The sequence below is a fragment of the Rhinolophus sinicus genome, linkage group LG01 (assembly GCF_036562045.2).
Source record: "Rhinolophus sinicus isolate RSC01 linkage group LG01, ASM3656204v1, whole genome shotgun sequence".
Classification (NCBI taxonomy): Eukaryota; Metazoa; Chordata; class Mammalia; order Chiroptera; family Rhinolophidae; genus Rhinolophus; species Rhinolophus sinicus.
In genome coordinates, this window is record NC_133751.1 from 11,880,212 (window position 1) to 11,895,590 (window position 15,379).

The 15,379-nt window shown below is 37.4% G+C and overlaps 1 protein-coding gene across 1 annotated transcript; it reads left to right on the forward strand.

Moving 5' to 3' along the window:
- The first annotated feature begins 14,907 nt into the window (after positions 1 to 14,907).
- KRTAP7-1 (keratin associated protein 7-1) lies at positions 14,908 to 15,171 on the forward strand. The gene has a single exon (XM_019730274.2). It carries the CDS (start codon positions 14,908 to 14,910, stop codon positions 15,169 to 15,171), a length of 264 nt encoding a protein of 87 aa, XP_019585833.1.
- Positions 15,172 to 15,379: the final 208 nt, after the last annotated feature.

The following is a 15,379-nucleotide window of genomic DNA, read 5'->3' on the forward strand; positions in this document are numbered from 1 at the left end:
TTGTATGTGTACCCAAACTAGCAAATAACACACAAATCTAGATTCAGTATGATTCTGGGATTGACTGTACCACAGTATAACTGGACTCCTTTGCATCAGCTCTGTTCTGACCCAGGATTGACCAAATGTCTGTGTTGTAAGATGTCATATCTGAAAAACACCAATTTCAATGTCAAGGCATTTGATGGAGAAGGAAGAGTAGAGGATTATATTACCTACCTTGCAATTCTTGAAATTCCTCTTTTTATTGCTCTCTCCTTCTCCAAATTTCCTCCCCCCTTGGAATTGTCACTTGATTTCTTCTCGTCATTAGCATTTCTACCTTTTCATCTCCTACTCTGTCTCTCTCTACACTTCCACCTTGCTCCCCTCTCCCCTCTCCTCCTATCCTTTTGGGCTCTTTCCTCCATGACACATCCTGCTATCTCTGTGGTTAGGTAAGTTAATTGACAATTCTCTCTGTTTCCCAAAGTTTCATACAAATATCTCATTCAACTCCACAAAGTAAAAGTCATTCAGAGGTACCTACTTTTAGAGTTCAGCTAGAGGGCTTTTTTTTTTCCTGTTGTATAACCCCCCCTTCATTGGAACTTTGACAACCCCACAGCTAGTGGGTCTAAGCAAAATGTCTGCAATCCTTCCTTTAAGAAGTTTGTGGTCTAATTCGGGTGAAAAAAAACCCATGAAGTGTATAGTAGTTTAAACAGTAGTTCAAAGAGCTAGGAATTTAACTGAATCATGATTTAAATGAAGGTATCTCAAAGACAGAGATGATATTAGACAAGGGGCCGTTCGATAAGTGGAGTCAAAAGGAACTACAACTTTAGACTAGGAATCTGCAATACAGATAGGGGAAACGGTGAGAATTCTAGTTGTGGGGTGCACACAAAGTAAGAGGGATAGTGAATGATATGCTTGGAAAGTTTGGCTGTGGACAAATTGTGGAGGGGTTTAGCAGCTAAGAAGTTTGAATTTTAATAGCAATGGGGAAACAATGATAGCTATGGAATAGGCAAATCACATAACACTACATGATTTTACAAAGACACATTTAAAGAATTGCAAAATGGGTAGGAAGAGGAAAGAATCTGGAAGCAGAGAGATATTAGGAGCCATTGTGGTACTGTGGGAAAGACACAAGATGTTTAAATCATTCCTGACCTTGGTGTTTGGAAAAAGTGAGGATCGATTTTCTGTTTTCTTGCAAACTGATTTAGAGCCCACAAATGTTGGCTTCCAGTTTGGACAGGTGTGGCGGTTCATTTGTTAGCATCTCCTTGAAATTCAATCATTTACTTGGAAAGATGTTTTAGAAGGTTCACATCCCCTTGAAAGGAAATAAAAGGAAAACGTTGCTGTATTTCCTAGAATAGTATTTTGAAAGTGAATGAATGACTTGAACAGTACATGCCAAATGTATAAAAAGTATAACCTATTATCTGGTTGTCAACAGCTTAATTAACTTTTCTGTTAAGAGACAACATCCAGGAGAGTGTTTCTGGGAATACTAGAAAATTAAATGAAAAATCTTTCCTCTGTATTAAAATGTCACAAATACCAACTCACAAATACCATTTAGTTCCTGTTGAATTTTTCACTAGCGGTAGTAAAAATTTTAATAGGCAAGGCATGTTTTTACAATTCAGGGTCTGTGATAACTCTGGGGGATTTTTCATTAGATTACCTTTTCTTCAGATCTTTGTGAAATAAAGCCATTGTAAAATAAACTGTTAAACTTAAAAAAATTCTCATAGGGTTTATTGTTCATTGCCAAAAGTGAATATATTTTAAGAAAATAGAATATTCTATTTAATAGTGAACTACTGATTTGACTTTCTCACACTTTATACAAGATATCCCACAAAATGAATCCCATTCTTTGATGCAGGTGTTTAACTGCTCTCTCTTATAGCCATAGGACCATCATTTTGTCTCAATCATTCAAAGAGAAACCATAAATGTTAAAAATTATTAATGAATTACAGAGTTCTCCTTTTGGTGCCTAATATTCTAAGTTTCCTTCTGAACTGTTTATTTTTCTCTCCTAAGTTATAAACATAAATGCACCTCTCTCTGTTTAGTTTTTCTTTTTCTGAATACACTTTCTTCATCTATACGTGTATTAGCCTAATATTTTCATAAGAGTTATATATTTAGGTTGAGTCAAAGTATTTATTTCAATAAAATTCAAGTCCTGTGTATAGCATAAAAATGTAGAATTAGGTAATTTTCATCTGTTATTTTATTGATGATGAGGAGAATAAGCTAATGAATATTTGTGAAGTCTCAATACTTAAAGCATATGAAAAAGAAGACATAGAACTCTCAGAAGTCAAGGGGTTCTTGTAGTAATATACAATATAATGATAGTGCTATTATTGTTGCTAAATTTTATTATGAAAATTTCAAACTTGCACAAAATTAGAGACAAACAGTATAAACTCTCTTGTGCCCATCCCAGTTTCAATAATGATCAACACTAGCATATATTATTTGGCTTACCTTCCTTCATATTTTTTCTCTGCTTAAGTATTTTAAAATAAATCTCAAGTATCATTTCACTTTAAACAGCAGGTATTATCATATGTGTTTCCAGCATGCTGCCAACCAGCAGTGTCTGTAATCTTTGTGTCTAAGTGCTTCTCTGGAACTGTGAGGAGCTGTTGAGTTCTCGCATGAGGCGGTCTAGAGGTGCCAAGGATCACCATGGTGGGGCAGTCCCCAATCAATGCTATGAGGAAGATAGTATATAACAACCCCAGCTTCCTCAACTCTTTGAGTTAATTTTTAGGTTTGTGTTTTGGACTGTTTCCCAGGTGGTTTAATAGTGTTCCATTTATGGCTTCCTTCCCTTCTCTGTATCCTTTTCCTCCTTTGTGTATTATCTGCACTTCCCAAATAAACTATTTGCACTCCAATTTTATCTTATCTACTGTTTCTGAAGTAACACTAACTAAGACATTTGGGACAGGAAATAGTCCTAGGAAGCAGATCCTCACCAAGATTCTGGATCACTAACGAATCAGATGACAAAGGAGCTCAACTTTTGATGGGAAGTGGTGTGGTGATAACAAACCCTTCTGGATTTGGCTGATTGCTTCCTTGTGTTTCATTCAACTTGCTCCCATATATCCTGTATTTGCTCTAAAGTGGTACTTAGGTCTAAAACAGGGATTATTTTGGCGTGGCCGGATAGCTCAGTTGGTTAGAGCCTGGTGCTCTTACCAACAAGGTTGCTGTTTCGATCCCCACATGGGCCACTGTGAGCTGTGCCCTCCACAAATAGATTGAAACGACTACTTGACTTTAGGCCGATGGGTCCTGGAAAAGTACACTTTAAATAAAAGTTGAAAAAGAAAACCAAAACGGGTTATTTTGACCCCATTGGGACATTAGGCCATATCTGGAGATAGTTTTGATTATTACAACTTGAGTAGGGGTGTGCTACTGAGGTCTAGTAGGTAGGGGCTGGGGATGCTGCTAAATAAACATCCTGCAACGCAGAGAACAGCTCTCACAAAATGAATACTTTGGCCCAAAATGTCAATAGTGCCAAGGTTGAGAAATTCTGATCTAGAGTATGGATTAGATTCACGCTATTCCTTTCTTGTTCTTCTTTATTGTTTTAAATTAAATTTGTTGCGGTGACAATGGTTAATATCATTACATAGGTTTCAAGTGTATATTTCTTTAATACATCATGTATATATCACATTGTGTGTTCATCACCCAGAGTCAGTTCTCCTTCTATCACCATATATTTGACCGCATTTACGCTCTTCTACCTGCCCCCTCTCCCCTTACCCTCTGGTAACCACTAAACTATTGTCTATGTCTAGATTTTATTTGTTTGTTTGTCTGTTGCTTTAAGTTTTATATCCCACATGTAAGTGAAGTCATATGGTTCTTAACTTTTTTTGTCTGACTTATTTCACTTAGCATAGTAATCTCAAGATCTATCCATGTTGTCACAAATGGCAGTATTTCATCTTTTCTAGTGGTAGAGTAGTATTCCATTGTGTATATATACCACATCTTCTTTATCCAATCATTTGTGGAAGGACACTTTGATTGTTTCAATGTCTTGGCCACTGTAAATAATGCTGCAGTGAACATCAGAGCACATATATCTTTATGGATAAATGTTTTCATATTTTTGGGGTAGGTACCCTGAAGAAGGATTGCTGGGTCATATGGTAATTCTATTCTTAACTTTTGGAGGGACCTCCACACTGTTTTCCATAGTGGCTATACTAATATACATTCCCACCTACAGTGTATGATGGGTATTTTTTTCTCTACAACCTCTCCAACTCTTGTTATTATTTGTCTTGTTGATGATAGCCATTCTAACAGGTGTGAGGTGATATCGTGTTGTGGTTTTGGTTTGCATTTCCCTAATAGCTAGTGAAGTCAAGCATTTTTTTATGTATCTGTTGGCTGTTTGTATGTCTTCTTGGGAAAAATGTCTGTTCAGGTGCTCTGCCCATTTTTTAATTGGATTGTTTGTTTTTTGTTGCTGTAGAGTTGTATAAGTTATTTATATTTTTTGGATATCAACCCCTATCGGACACATTGTTTGCAAATATCTTCTCCCATTCGGTTGATTGCTTCTTTGTTTTGTTGTGGTTTCTTTTGCTGTGTAGAAGATTTTTAGTTTGATATAGTCCCATTCATTTATTTTAGCTTTTGCTTTCCTTGCCTTTGAGGTCAAATTCATAAAAATCCTCAATGTACAAAATTGACATTTATAGTGCACTTCATCCTAGAACACCAGACTGCCTTCTTTTCTAGTGTAAGAGTTGGACAATTAAGTTCGCGAACTTGTTGCAATGATGTTGCTAACCTTTTTTTGATATCCGAAGGATTATACATTATGAATTTGTACCACCTGGACAGTTAACCAAGTTTACTATTTGGAAGTGCTGAAAAGACTGAGTGTAAAAGTTAGACGACCTGAACTTTTCACCAGCAATTCATGGCTCTTGCATCACGACAATGCACCAGCTCACACAGCACTGTTTGTGAGGGAGTTTTTAGTCAGTAAACAAATAACTGTATTGGAACACTCTCCCTACACACCTGATCTGGCCCCCAATGACTCCTTTCTTTACCTGAAGATCAAGGAAATATTGAAAGGAAGACATTTTGATGACATTCAGGACATCAAGGGTAATACAATGACAGTTATGATGACCATTCCAGAAAAAGAGTTCCAAAATTGCTTTGAAGGGTAGACTAGGCACAGGCGTTGCTGCATAGCTTCCCAAATGGAGTACTTCGAAGGTGACCATAGTGATATTCAGCAATGATGTATGTAGTACTTTTTCTAGGAGGAATTTCAAACTTAATTGTCTGAACTCGTGCGTGGAATGCTCTTAACGATAGATCATATGTTGGGACATATGTAAAACTAGCCTCAGTAAATTTAAGAAGATTGAAATCATATCAAACATATTCTCTGATCACAAAGCTTTAAAGTTGGATATCAACTGCGAAAAGAAAGCAGGAAAAACCACAAATATGTGGAGATTAAATAACACGCTATTAAAAGAAAACTAAGTTAAAGGAGAAATAAAAGGAGAGATCAAAAGATACATAGAAACAAGTGAGGAGGAAAATACATCCTATCAAAATGATTGGGATGCAGTGAAGACAGTAATAAGAGGGAAATTTATATCATCACAGCATATCTCAAGAGACAAGAAAAATCCCAAATAAAGCAACCTAACATTATACCTTAAAGAACTAGAAAAATAAGAACAAAGGAAACCCAAAAAGGTAGCAGAAAGAGATAATAAAATTAGAGCATAACTAAATGAAACAGAGAACAAAAGGACAATAGGAAAAATTAAGACTGTTCCTTTCTTTTCCTTTTCTTTTTCCCTTCCTCCCCTTCTCACCCCTTCCCTGTGGCACAGATGTCTCAGGCTCATTTTGTACATTTCCTGCTCCAGAGCTGGAATTAATCATTTCCTTAAGGAGCTCTTTCCTTTTGATACACAACAGTGCTAAGGGTGCAAACAACTTCTAAGTTGTCATTGTAGGCATTTTCACTAGAGAAAACTAGTAAATCCATAATTTTTTTTAAACATTTTTTTTATTGGGGAGGGGGAACAGGACTTTATTGGGGTACAGTGTGTACTTCCAGGACTTTCTTTTTTTTCCAAGTCAAGTTGTTGTCCTTTCAGTCTTAGTTGTGGAGGGCACAGCTCAGCTCCAGGTCCAGTTGCCATTGCTAGTTGCAGGGGGCGCAGCCCACCATCCCTTGAGGGACTTGAGGAATTGAACTGACAACCTTGTGGTTGAGAGCCCACTGGCCCATGTGGGAATCGAACTGGCAGCCTTCGGAGTTAGGAGCACAGAGCTCCAACCGCCTGAGCCACTGGGCTGGCCCCATAATTTTTTAAAAAGAAAAATAAATAATAAATTTTTTCCTTATATTTCTAATTCAAATTTAGGGGTTTAATTTCTTTGATTTTTAAACTTTTTTCCCCCCTTAAGCTGAATATTTTAGTTTTTCATTTATATTATTATTTTATAATATACCTATACTAGTTTCAAAATAATGCAATAAATATTACTACTAACAGTAAAATTACTAAATGCAATTTAAGATATATATATATGTGTATATATTTGTGTATATATATATATATGTACACATATATATGGTATATATACATAAGATATATGTATGTATACATATACATATACATATACATATACATATATATATATATATATATATATATATATATATATATGTATATATATGTGATATTACACCTCTCGGGATGTACACCACAAATTCTGTGTTTAGAGTCACTTGAAACAATACTTCTCTGACTAGTTGTGCCAGCAACCTGACATTTAGATTCATTCACTCACATTGTTTTTCTTTCTCTCTCTTTCTTTCTTTCTTACTTCCTCTCTCTCTCTCTCTCTCTCTCTCTCTCTCTCTCTCTCTCTCTCCTCTCTTTCTTTCTTAGTTTCAGGTGTACAAAGCAATGCAATAGTTAGACATTTACACCCCTCACAAGGTGATAACACCCTTCCCCAATCTACTACCTCTCTGTAGAACAGTTACATAATTCTACAGTCAAAATCATGAATCAAAGTACATTCTATTCCTTCCACCGTGTTCTCCTTGCCCCATTGTTAGCTATTTTTATGATTTTTTTGATTTATGTTTTCAGTTTCTTTTAAAAATTATAAGCAAATATGGATAAATATTTGTGTATCCCCCCTTCTTACCCAAACATTCTTCACTGTTTGCTTACAGAATTCTGGACATACCTCCTGGTGAGTAGGTAGAGCTCTTCTCCCATTCACTTTAGATTTCTCTACTACCAAATGTATGGATGTACCATAGTTTATTCAACCCGTCTACTATTGGTAGACATGGGGGTTGTTTCCAAATTTTCACCTTTACAAGTATGGACACAATGAATAGCTTTGTGCATATGTTTTTTCTAATTTTTGTTGTTGCATCATTGAGCTAGATACTTAGAAGGAAATCTTTGGGTCAAAAAGAAAATGCAATGTAATTTTGCTAGATAGTGCCAAATTGCCCTCTGTGGGAGTTGTGCCATTTTGCTTTCCTGATGGAGACATCATTTGTAATTCACAATACTGAATAAGAACTATGAAAGTTGCACAATGAAAGAAGACTATCTTTTTCTTCCTTACACGCTTGCCTGCCAATTCAGTTTTATCTAGATACCAGTGTTAGTCAATTTCATTAGGCTTTTTGAGGTAGTCCAGCATCCCTTGCAGTTCTTAACTCTTTTTTTTGTTGTTAGAACCCAGCCCTGGGGCCCCTACTAATCCCTACCTTGTGTTCCTTCATCCTGAACCACTTTTACCACTAAAAAGTACAGTAAAACTGTAAGAACAAACTATAGATTCATGTATTCTGACACAAGCCTTAATACTGATTTTCTTCTAAAATATCCTTTTATTAGAGTGTCATTTTCACCTTCCCTCATTCTTGTCATTTACCCTGACCCCATGGGTTCAACTTCTGGCTCTGACACTTAAGAGTCATGTGACCCTGGGCAAATTACTTCACTTCTCTGTTCTTCAGTGTCCTCAGCTGTAATGTGGAAATATTAATAGTAGTGTCTCATAGGGATTTTGTGAAGATTAAAGAAACAACATATGTAAAACACTTAGAGAAGTGCCAGACATATTAAGGACTCAATGAATAATATTTTTTGTTATTTTTATTGATGCTAATTGTAATATTAGTAGATCAAGTCTGTCAGAAAAGTCCTTCTTAGGTCTCTACTAATGTTCCAAATGCAGCAGAAGATATTTCAGTCCAGAAGGAAAAGTATACTTTTTAAAAGTTAAAAATTCCAAGTGAAGTCTTAATCTTGATAATGGTCACATTTTTAGCTTTTTTAAAAATTTTCTATTTCTTTTCTTCCTACCCAATGAAATAGTGATATTAAGAGTTTTCATTTTCTTGCTTAAGGGAATTATCTGAATTTTATAGGCGATTAGAAGATGCCTCAAAGGGTTTTAAAATATTAATCCAATGCTCTGACTCTTTGTGTAGGAATAGTTCTATTTTCTATCTATGCCATAAGAGAGTGCTCAGAAGAGAAAAGATGAAAATAGACTATATGTGAAAAAAAACACAAAAAACATTTGGGCAATTTATCTGGGACTAGTTAAAAACATATATGGTTTTATTGGTGAGGAGATGTCTCAGTTCTCTGTTAGACTTGGGAAGGAAGCTTGGTTTTCTAGGCTTAATATTAATACTTTGTTCCTCTGTGGTCCATTAATCCAACTATTATTGTGATGCCAAAAATAAAGCTTTTCAATGCTTATGACTGGATTCACTATTTGTGAGTATTATATTTTATTTATAATAAAATATATTTTATTTTTATTTATATCATGGATATTATCATGACCTCTTTCACCACAGCTTCTCCAAACTATTTTCATGAATCTCAGTCTCCAATCAGACTCCTACCCACCCCACTCTTAACCAGACCAATAAGTTACTTTCCAATGATACTTGGTGTTCTGAGGTATTAACGTAATTCATACCCACCTCCTTCATTTTCCCATCACCACCTTCCACATTTTTTAAAAACTGTGACTACATTTTTAATTTTTATATTCTCAACAGTGACTAGAAAAGTACTTTTTACATAAAGGATGCTGAATATATTTTTATTGACTGTATGAGTAAATGCACTTAATGATTATTTTTCTCTTGAATCATAAGACCAAAACTTTTTGTCTTTTAATCATTCTTTAAATAAGGTTTTTATTGGTTCACGACTGATTTTAAAGTTGTCTTTACTTTTTTTCTGACTCTCAAACTCCCATTTTATAGACGACATCTAGCTTCGTGGAGGAAAAGTCTTTCCATGTTTTGATTTAGCTGTTGCACATGGACAAAAGAGTGTCCTATTGATTTAGACATAAAAAAATATGCATAAAATTGCAAGACCAGTCACTGCAAGGTGATCTAGTAGTACCCAGTGTTTATGACATTTAGGAGCTCTGATAATTTGGTATTATTATTATTATTATTATTTTATTATTATTATTTAAATTAGTTGTTTCTTTGCTTGGGAAATGGAGGAAACAGACATTCTAGGACTGAGACAACAGGCACCTCCTATTTCTTGCCTAAGCCCACGTCATGTCCCTCACTGATAAAACTGAGCAACGGAGAAATATAGGAAGGCAACGTCAGGATCATTTTTCTAGGAATCTCTGCTCTGACAGTTGGAATAGGGACTCAGAAACAGAGCTGAGTGAAAGGTATTTAATAAGGATTTATGGATTGCTGTTTGGGAGCTGACATTCCCTGGTACCACTCTGTTGGCCCCAATCCATATTATCCCTGAAGATACTGTGACAGAGATGGAGGTGATTCAAAGTTAGATGACTCACGGGTGTGATGCATTAGTTGGAGGCTGCCCAAACGCCCTGGTCCTCTGAGCGGTACCTGTGTTGGTGACTGTCTGCAGAGGGCAGCAGGCTTTAGGACAAGACTTCTGAGACAGTGCAAGGTTGTCATTACCGGTTTGGCTGATATAAAAATGCTGTGATATTGGTTTTATTTGGAACCATTTTCTTTTGGCTTTATTAATTAGTCAATTAGCACCAGTTTATTAATGTATTAAAAAAATACTTATTGACCCCTTCTGTGTGCCAGGCTCAGTGATATCATTGTCTCAAAGCCTAAAATTCACAATGCTTTTCTCCCCTCCTTCCCTTTCCTCTATTGATCCTGGGGTCTCTTGGCTCCTTCGACTCACCTTTGACCATCAGCTCACCTCTGTCTTACTCCAGGAAACCTCCCAGGACTAGCTTCCCCTTTCTCCTTCTCTGTCTCTCGCAGTCTCTTTGGTCTTTCCCAAGGTCTCTTCTCAGCCAGGAGTATGGCTTACAATTTTGCCTCAAGGAGGACAAATATACAGTTTTTATACTACCTTATTACTTATTATTATAGTGTGAGTATTTGGCAATGCCATTAAATATTCTTCATAAATATAATCTGTAGTGGCTGCACAGTACTTCCAAGAACCATTATAAAAAATCTCTGCCAGAATTTAGTTCCAGGAAAAATGTCTATAAATGGATTTTTGGGGAGGCAATATAATATAGCAAAAATTACTCTGGAAAGGGTATTGTTTCAAAATGACAGACAAAACACAGGCGCCTACCTCCTACTCCTTCACATCTCTAGAAATGATAGAAAACATTTTGTTTTTTAAAGCCAAATTGTAATGTTACCATAGGCAGAACGAGTAGGGAGAGGGAGGGAGGAATGGAAGGAAGAAGTGCGGGAAACAAAGGAAGGAGGAGATGAGATCATTCTTAAGAAATGGTACAGCTACAGCTAATTGTAATAGATCATAAAACTATTAGCATTGCAGGCAGGGAAACATTTCCACCCCCTGTGTTGCCATGACAGTTCTGACAAGGAAATCCCACCTCCTGATGGGAAGGAGAGGCTGTCCACAGCAGGGACCCGCCCTGGGAGGACTGTAATGCCACCCCTGAATATTTCGCACCCTCTTTCCTATGAATATTATCCTACATGTCTTTGTTTTTGGTGCAGTTGCTCTCCTTCTGGGCCTGTCCACTCCCGAACTTTGGGAGTGTATTCTCTTTCTTTCTTTTAAAAAATCTACTGCTTGCATGGTTTTGTGCGCGTGGCTTATTTGTACATCCTGAAATGCCTTCCTGTGATGATATAAGAATCACCTTTTTCTCTGGTAACAATAATAGTTCTGGAAAGCAGAGAGCTTGCCATCAGAGGAGAGCATGGAATTTCTTGGATAGAAAGCAGAGGATTGGCCACGTGAAGGGAGGCTGCTGATACACGTTGGGGCAATTTTGATAGCCTGATGTGGTGGCGACGATATAGAAAGCGGGTGAGCTGTCCTGTACCCTTTTTCCTTGTACCAGGAAGAAGCAGTGAGCAGAGAGCAAAGAAATACTGTCTGTTGGTGGCTGGTGACAGTGGAGATAGGGAAATGTGAACAGATTTGAGATAAATTTTGGAGCCTATTGAATCAGTGACGCATTGAATCTATGTGAGTACATGCAGGTGTGTGTGTGTGTGTGTGTGTGTGTGTGTGTGTGTGTGTGCTGTATTGCTTTTCTTCCTATGTAACAATACTATCACAAGTTTAGTGGTTTAAAACAGCACACATTTATTACTCCAATTTTTATGGGTCAGACTTCAGAGCACAGCTTTGATGGGTTCCATGTTTCATGGTCTCATCTGAAAAGTGCGACCAGGTGTGGCACTTTTGGGGTTGCAGTCTCATCTCAAGGTTCCAGTGGGGAAGAATCCACTTCCAAATTCACATTGTTCTTATCAAAATGCAATTCCTTGTAGCCGATTGGCTTGAGGACTCTAGTCTCTTTTGTTGACTGCTGGCTGGATCCTGACTCTAGTTCCCTGCCTCGCTTTATCAAAACCAGTGAGGGAGAGAGTCTGTCAGTAAGACAGATGTGACAGTCTTATGTAATGTAATCACGAAAGTCATCATGTCAAGTGGGGAAGGATCCTCTTCCAAATTCACCTGGTTGTTGGTTCCACACACACTCAGGAGAAGTATCTCTCAAGAGTGGGAACACCAAGAAGAAGGGGCCATAGGGGCTACCTTAGGTCTGTCTACCACAGGAGGTGAGGTGAAGAAAAGAAATACAATTAATTTTTTTTTGAATAATTGGTTGAATTCAGATCTGTAATGGATAAGGACTCAAGACTTCTTGATTTTAGGTGCAACACTGACAATGCAACAGTGGATATTTCACTTTCTTCCCCGAATCTGATTTTCCTTATGTATAAAATGAAGTGGGAGTTGACTTAGTGTTTCTTCCAGCTCTAACTATATTTGAGATAATGAAAGCTCTGTTAGCTTATGTCTTTGAATGAGAATGATGTCTGTCCAAGACACCCACCAACCCAAAAGGGATGTGCAATGTAATATGAATGTAAAATAAACCTCTAGTCTTTCCAAGCATTGGACTTGGGGGTTATTTGTTATAGCAGCAAAAACTACTTTTCCTTCCTGATATGTTCTTCAAGAAAATAAAGTAATCTGAAGCACTTTATAAACGGAAGCCCTTTAAACTATCAATAACATCAAAGGCAGTTTAAAGTAGTTAAGAACATGGCTTTGGCCCTGGACGGGGTGAATTTGAAGCTTGGTTCTACTGATTACTAACCATGTGACACAGGCAATTCACTTAAACTCTCTGGCTTCAATTTTCTTATTAAAAACATCATAATACCCACATCATAAGATTATTACAAAAATTAAATTAACATTTGTTAAGGGTTTGGAACAGTGCTGTTACTTCCCTTTCTATTTGTCTCTTGGGAAAAGAAACAGCACAGGAGAATGGAAAAGACAAACCAAGGTTTTCTCTTTAATTATCTCTATCACCTAGAATGAAAGAAAATAGGCCACCGGTGACTGACCCTGGACGTGCCTGTCAATGAGAGATAAACAGCTCAGTGCTATTTCTTCTCACAGCCACGCAAAGACATATTCCTTGAAATCTCATGAAAGACTGACCTGGAATTTATCAGGATGACTTATTCATGAGAATCACTGAGACACTCACTAAAAATATAAATTAGCAGAATTTCATGGTGGTAGTCAGAGAAGAGGGCTCTGGAAATCTGAGTTTCAAACAAGTTCTTTAGGGCATTCTTCTGCGCGCTTACATTTGAGAACCTGTCCTGTAGTTCAGATTGAGTAACTGCATACCACTGCCACCTGGTGGAAATTGGCCAAAATTACAGGTTCTAGTATTGCATGGTAGAATCAGCAGTTAAAAATTTCAAGTAATGATCCAACAGTCACAATTAAATGAGGGCAGTCACCTCTACCCTCTCCTACTCACAGACATCTCTTTGAGTTTCCTGGATTAGCTGATGTAGAGTTTGCATAATTTGGACACTTGAGTACACAGCCTCTTATCATTTTAATTCATTCTTTTTGTTAAAAACTGAATTTGAAAATAGACCTTATCTTTTGATTCTCTCCAACTTTATCAGTTTGTAGAATAAAATAAACTATACCCACTTACATAAAATGATCAATAGGAAGCTTTTCTGTCAGAGAACCTGATAGAGGTGGAATTTTAATAAAGACAGAGATGTCTGACTGCAATACTTAATTTTGCCTGTTGGGCTCTATGATTGTCCATTAAGGGGGGAATACGCAAAAGGAGTTGGTATCCAGGAAGTTTTCCTTTTCTCCTTTCAGAGACTCCAGATGCTTATTCACCTATAAAAAAGATTCTTTTCTAAACATTTGAATTGGACTAGATTTAGCTTTGTTGAGCTCAGATTCGTTCTGGTTTTCCTTTGCCATGAGAAATGGACATACGGGGCACAGTGGGAGCAGAAATAAGTGCTGCGTTCTGAAATATAACTGGTATTTCACACTGAATCATGGCATCCAGGCTTGTTTTATTAGGCGTCAATAAGAAGCAAGCATGGTATAACATTACTTTGAAATAGGGCATCATTCCATTCAGCCCCAGTGTGGCAGCTCCACAACAAGACAGCTTGGCAACGTTCAAGACAATTTACAACCAAAGATTGTATGTTCTCTGTGAAAAAAAAGTACATGTTAACAGGAAGGATGCTCGTAAATGAAACACATGAAAATGAGTAGTTGGATATTCACAGCCATCTTATTATTTGGTGTTCTTGCAGCCTCTGCAAAAAGACTTCCGATGTATTTGTGCAGCAATGCTTTAAAAACTAAAAGAAACATTATTGAGGTGAAATTTACATAACATAAAATGAGCATTTTAAACTGAACCATTCAATAATATTTAGTACAGTCACACTGTTTTGCAACCACCACTTCTGGCTCCAAATAATTGGAGTGGAGATTCTTTACTCCAAAAGAAAACTCCCATTAAGCAGTAGGCATACCAATATTTTTCAATGACATATGAAGAGAATTTCAAGAAGCTGTAGAAGTAGTTACATTTTTGCCAACACTTTTTTAGTCTAGTTATGTCAGTTGGGAGGAGTCTGTAATCAGAAGAGTCTCAGATGATGCACTCAGAATGGTAGTTAAACTACAGGACATTGATGAAAAGAATTCAGCAGTGTGTCAAGGATGGCCACTGGCTTTGATGATACAACACATTCTTTTGCAAACAAAAGCTAACAAAATGTGGGCAATGAGTCTGTGGGTTCCTTTATATGCATTTTACTAGCAAATAATATAGTTATTTATGCAAATTAATAGGAAGGTGTCTAGATGAGCGTGTCATGCTCACCAGCTTGAGGTATAAAAAGCCCTGTGCAGGAGGAGACCTTCATTCCTACCTGGGTAACTTGCTCTTTGCAATCTATCCAAATCCTTCTCAGCTCCTGCCACCATGACTCGTTACTTCTGTTGTGGAAGCTACTTCCCAGGCTATCCTTGCTATGGAACCAACTTCCACAGGACCTACAGAGCCACACCCCTGAACTGCGTCGTGCCCCTCGGCTCTCCCCTCAACTATGGTTATGGATGCAATGGCTATGGCTCCCTGGGCTACAGCTTCGGAGGCAGCAACTTCAGCAACCTGGGCTGTGGCTATGGTGGCAGCTGTTGCAGGCCATGGGGCTCAGGCTCTGGCTTTGGCTATAGCACCTACTGAAAAAGCGATGGATCCAGGAGATGGCAGGACTCTCAATCAAGTCTCTGTGCACAGAACAACCTGAAGAACAATGACTGTCTTCCTGCCTACAGATATGTTTGGAAGATGCATCTTCCACCTTGCTGAGTTCTTGTGGAGATCCTGATCTTTGATGATGCTGAACCAGTCACCCAGGCGTCAAACATTGAACTGATATTTATCTACAGCC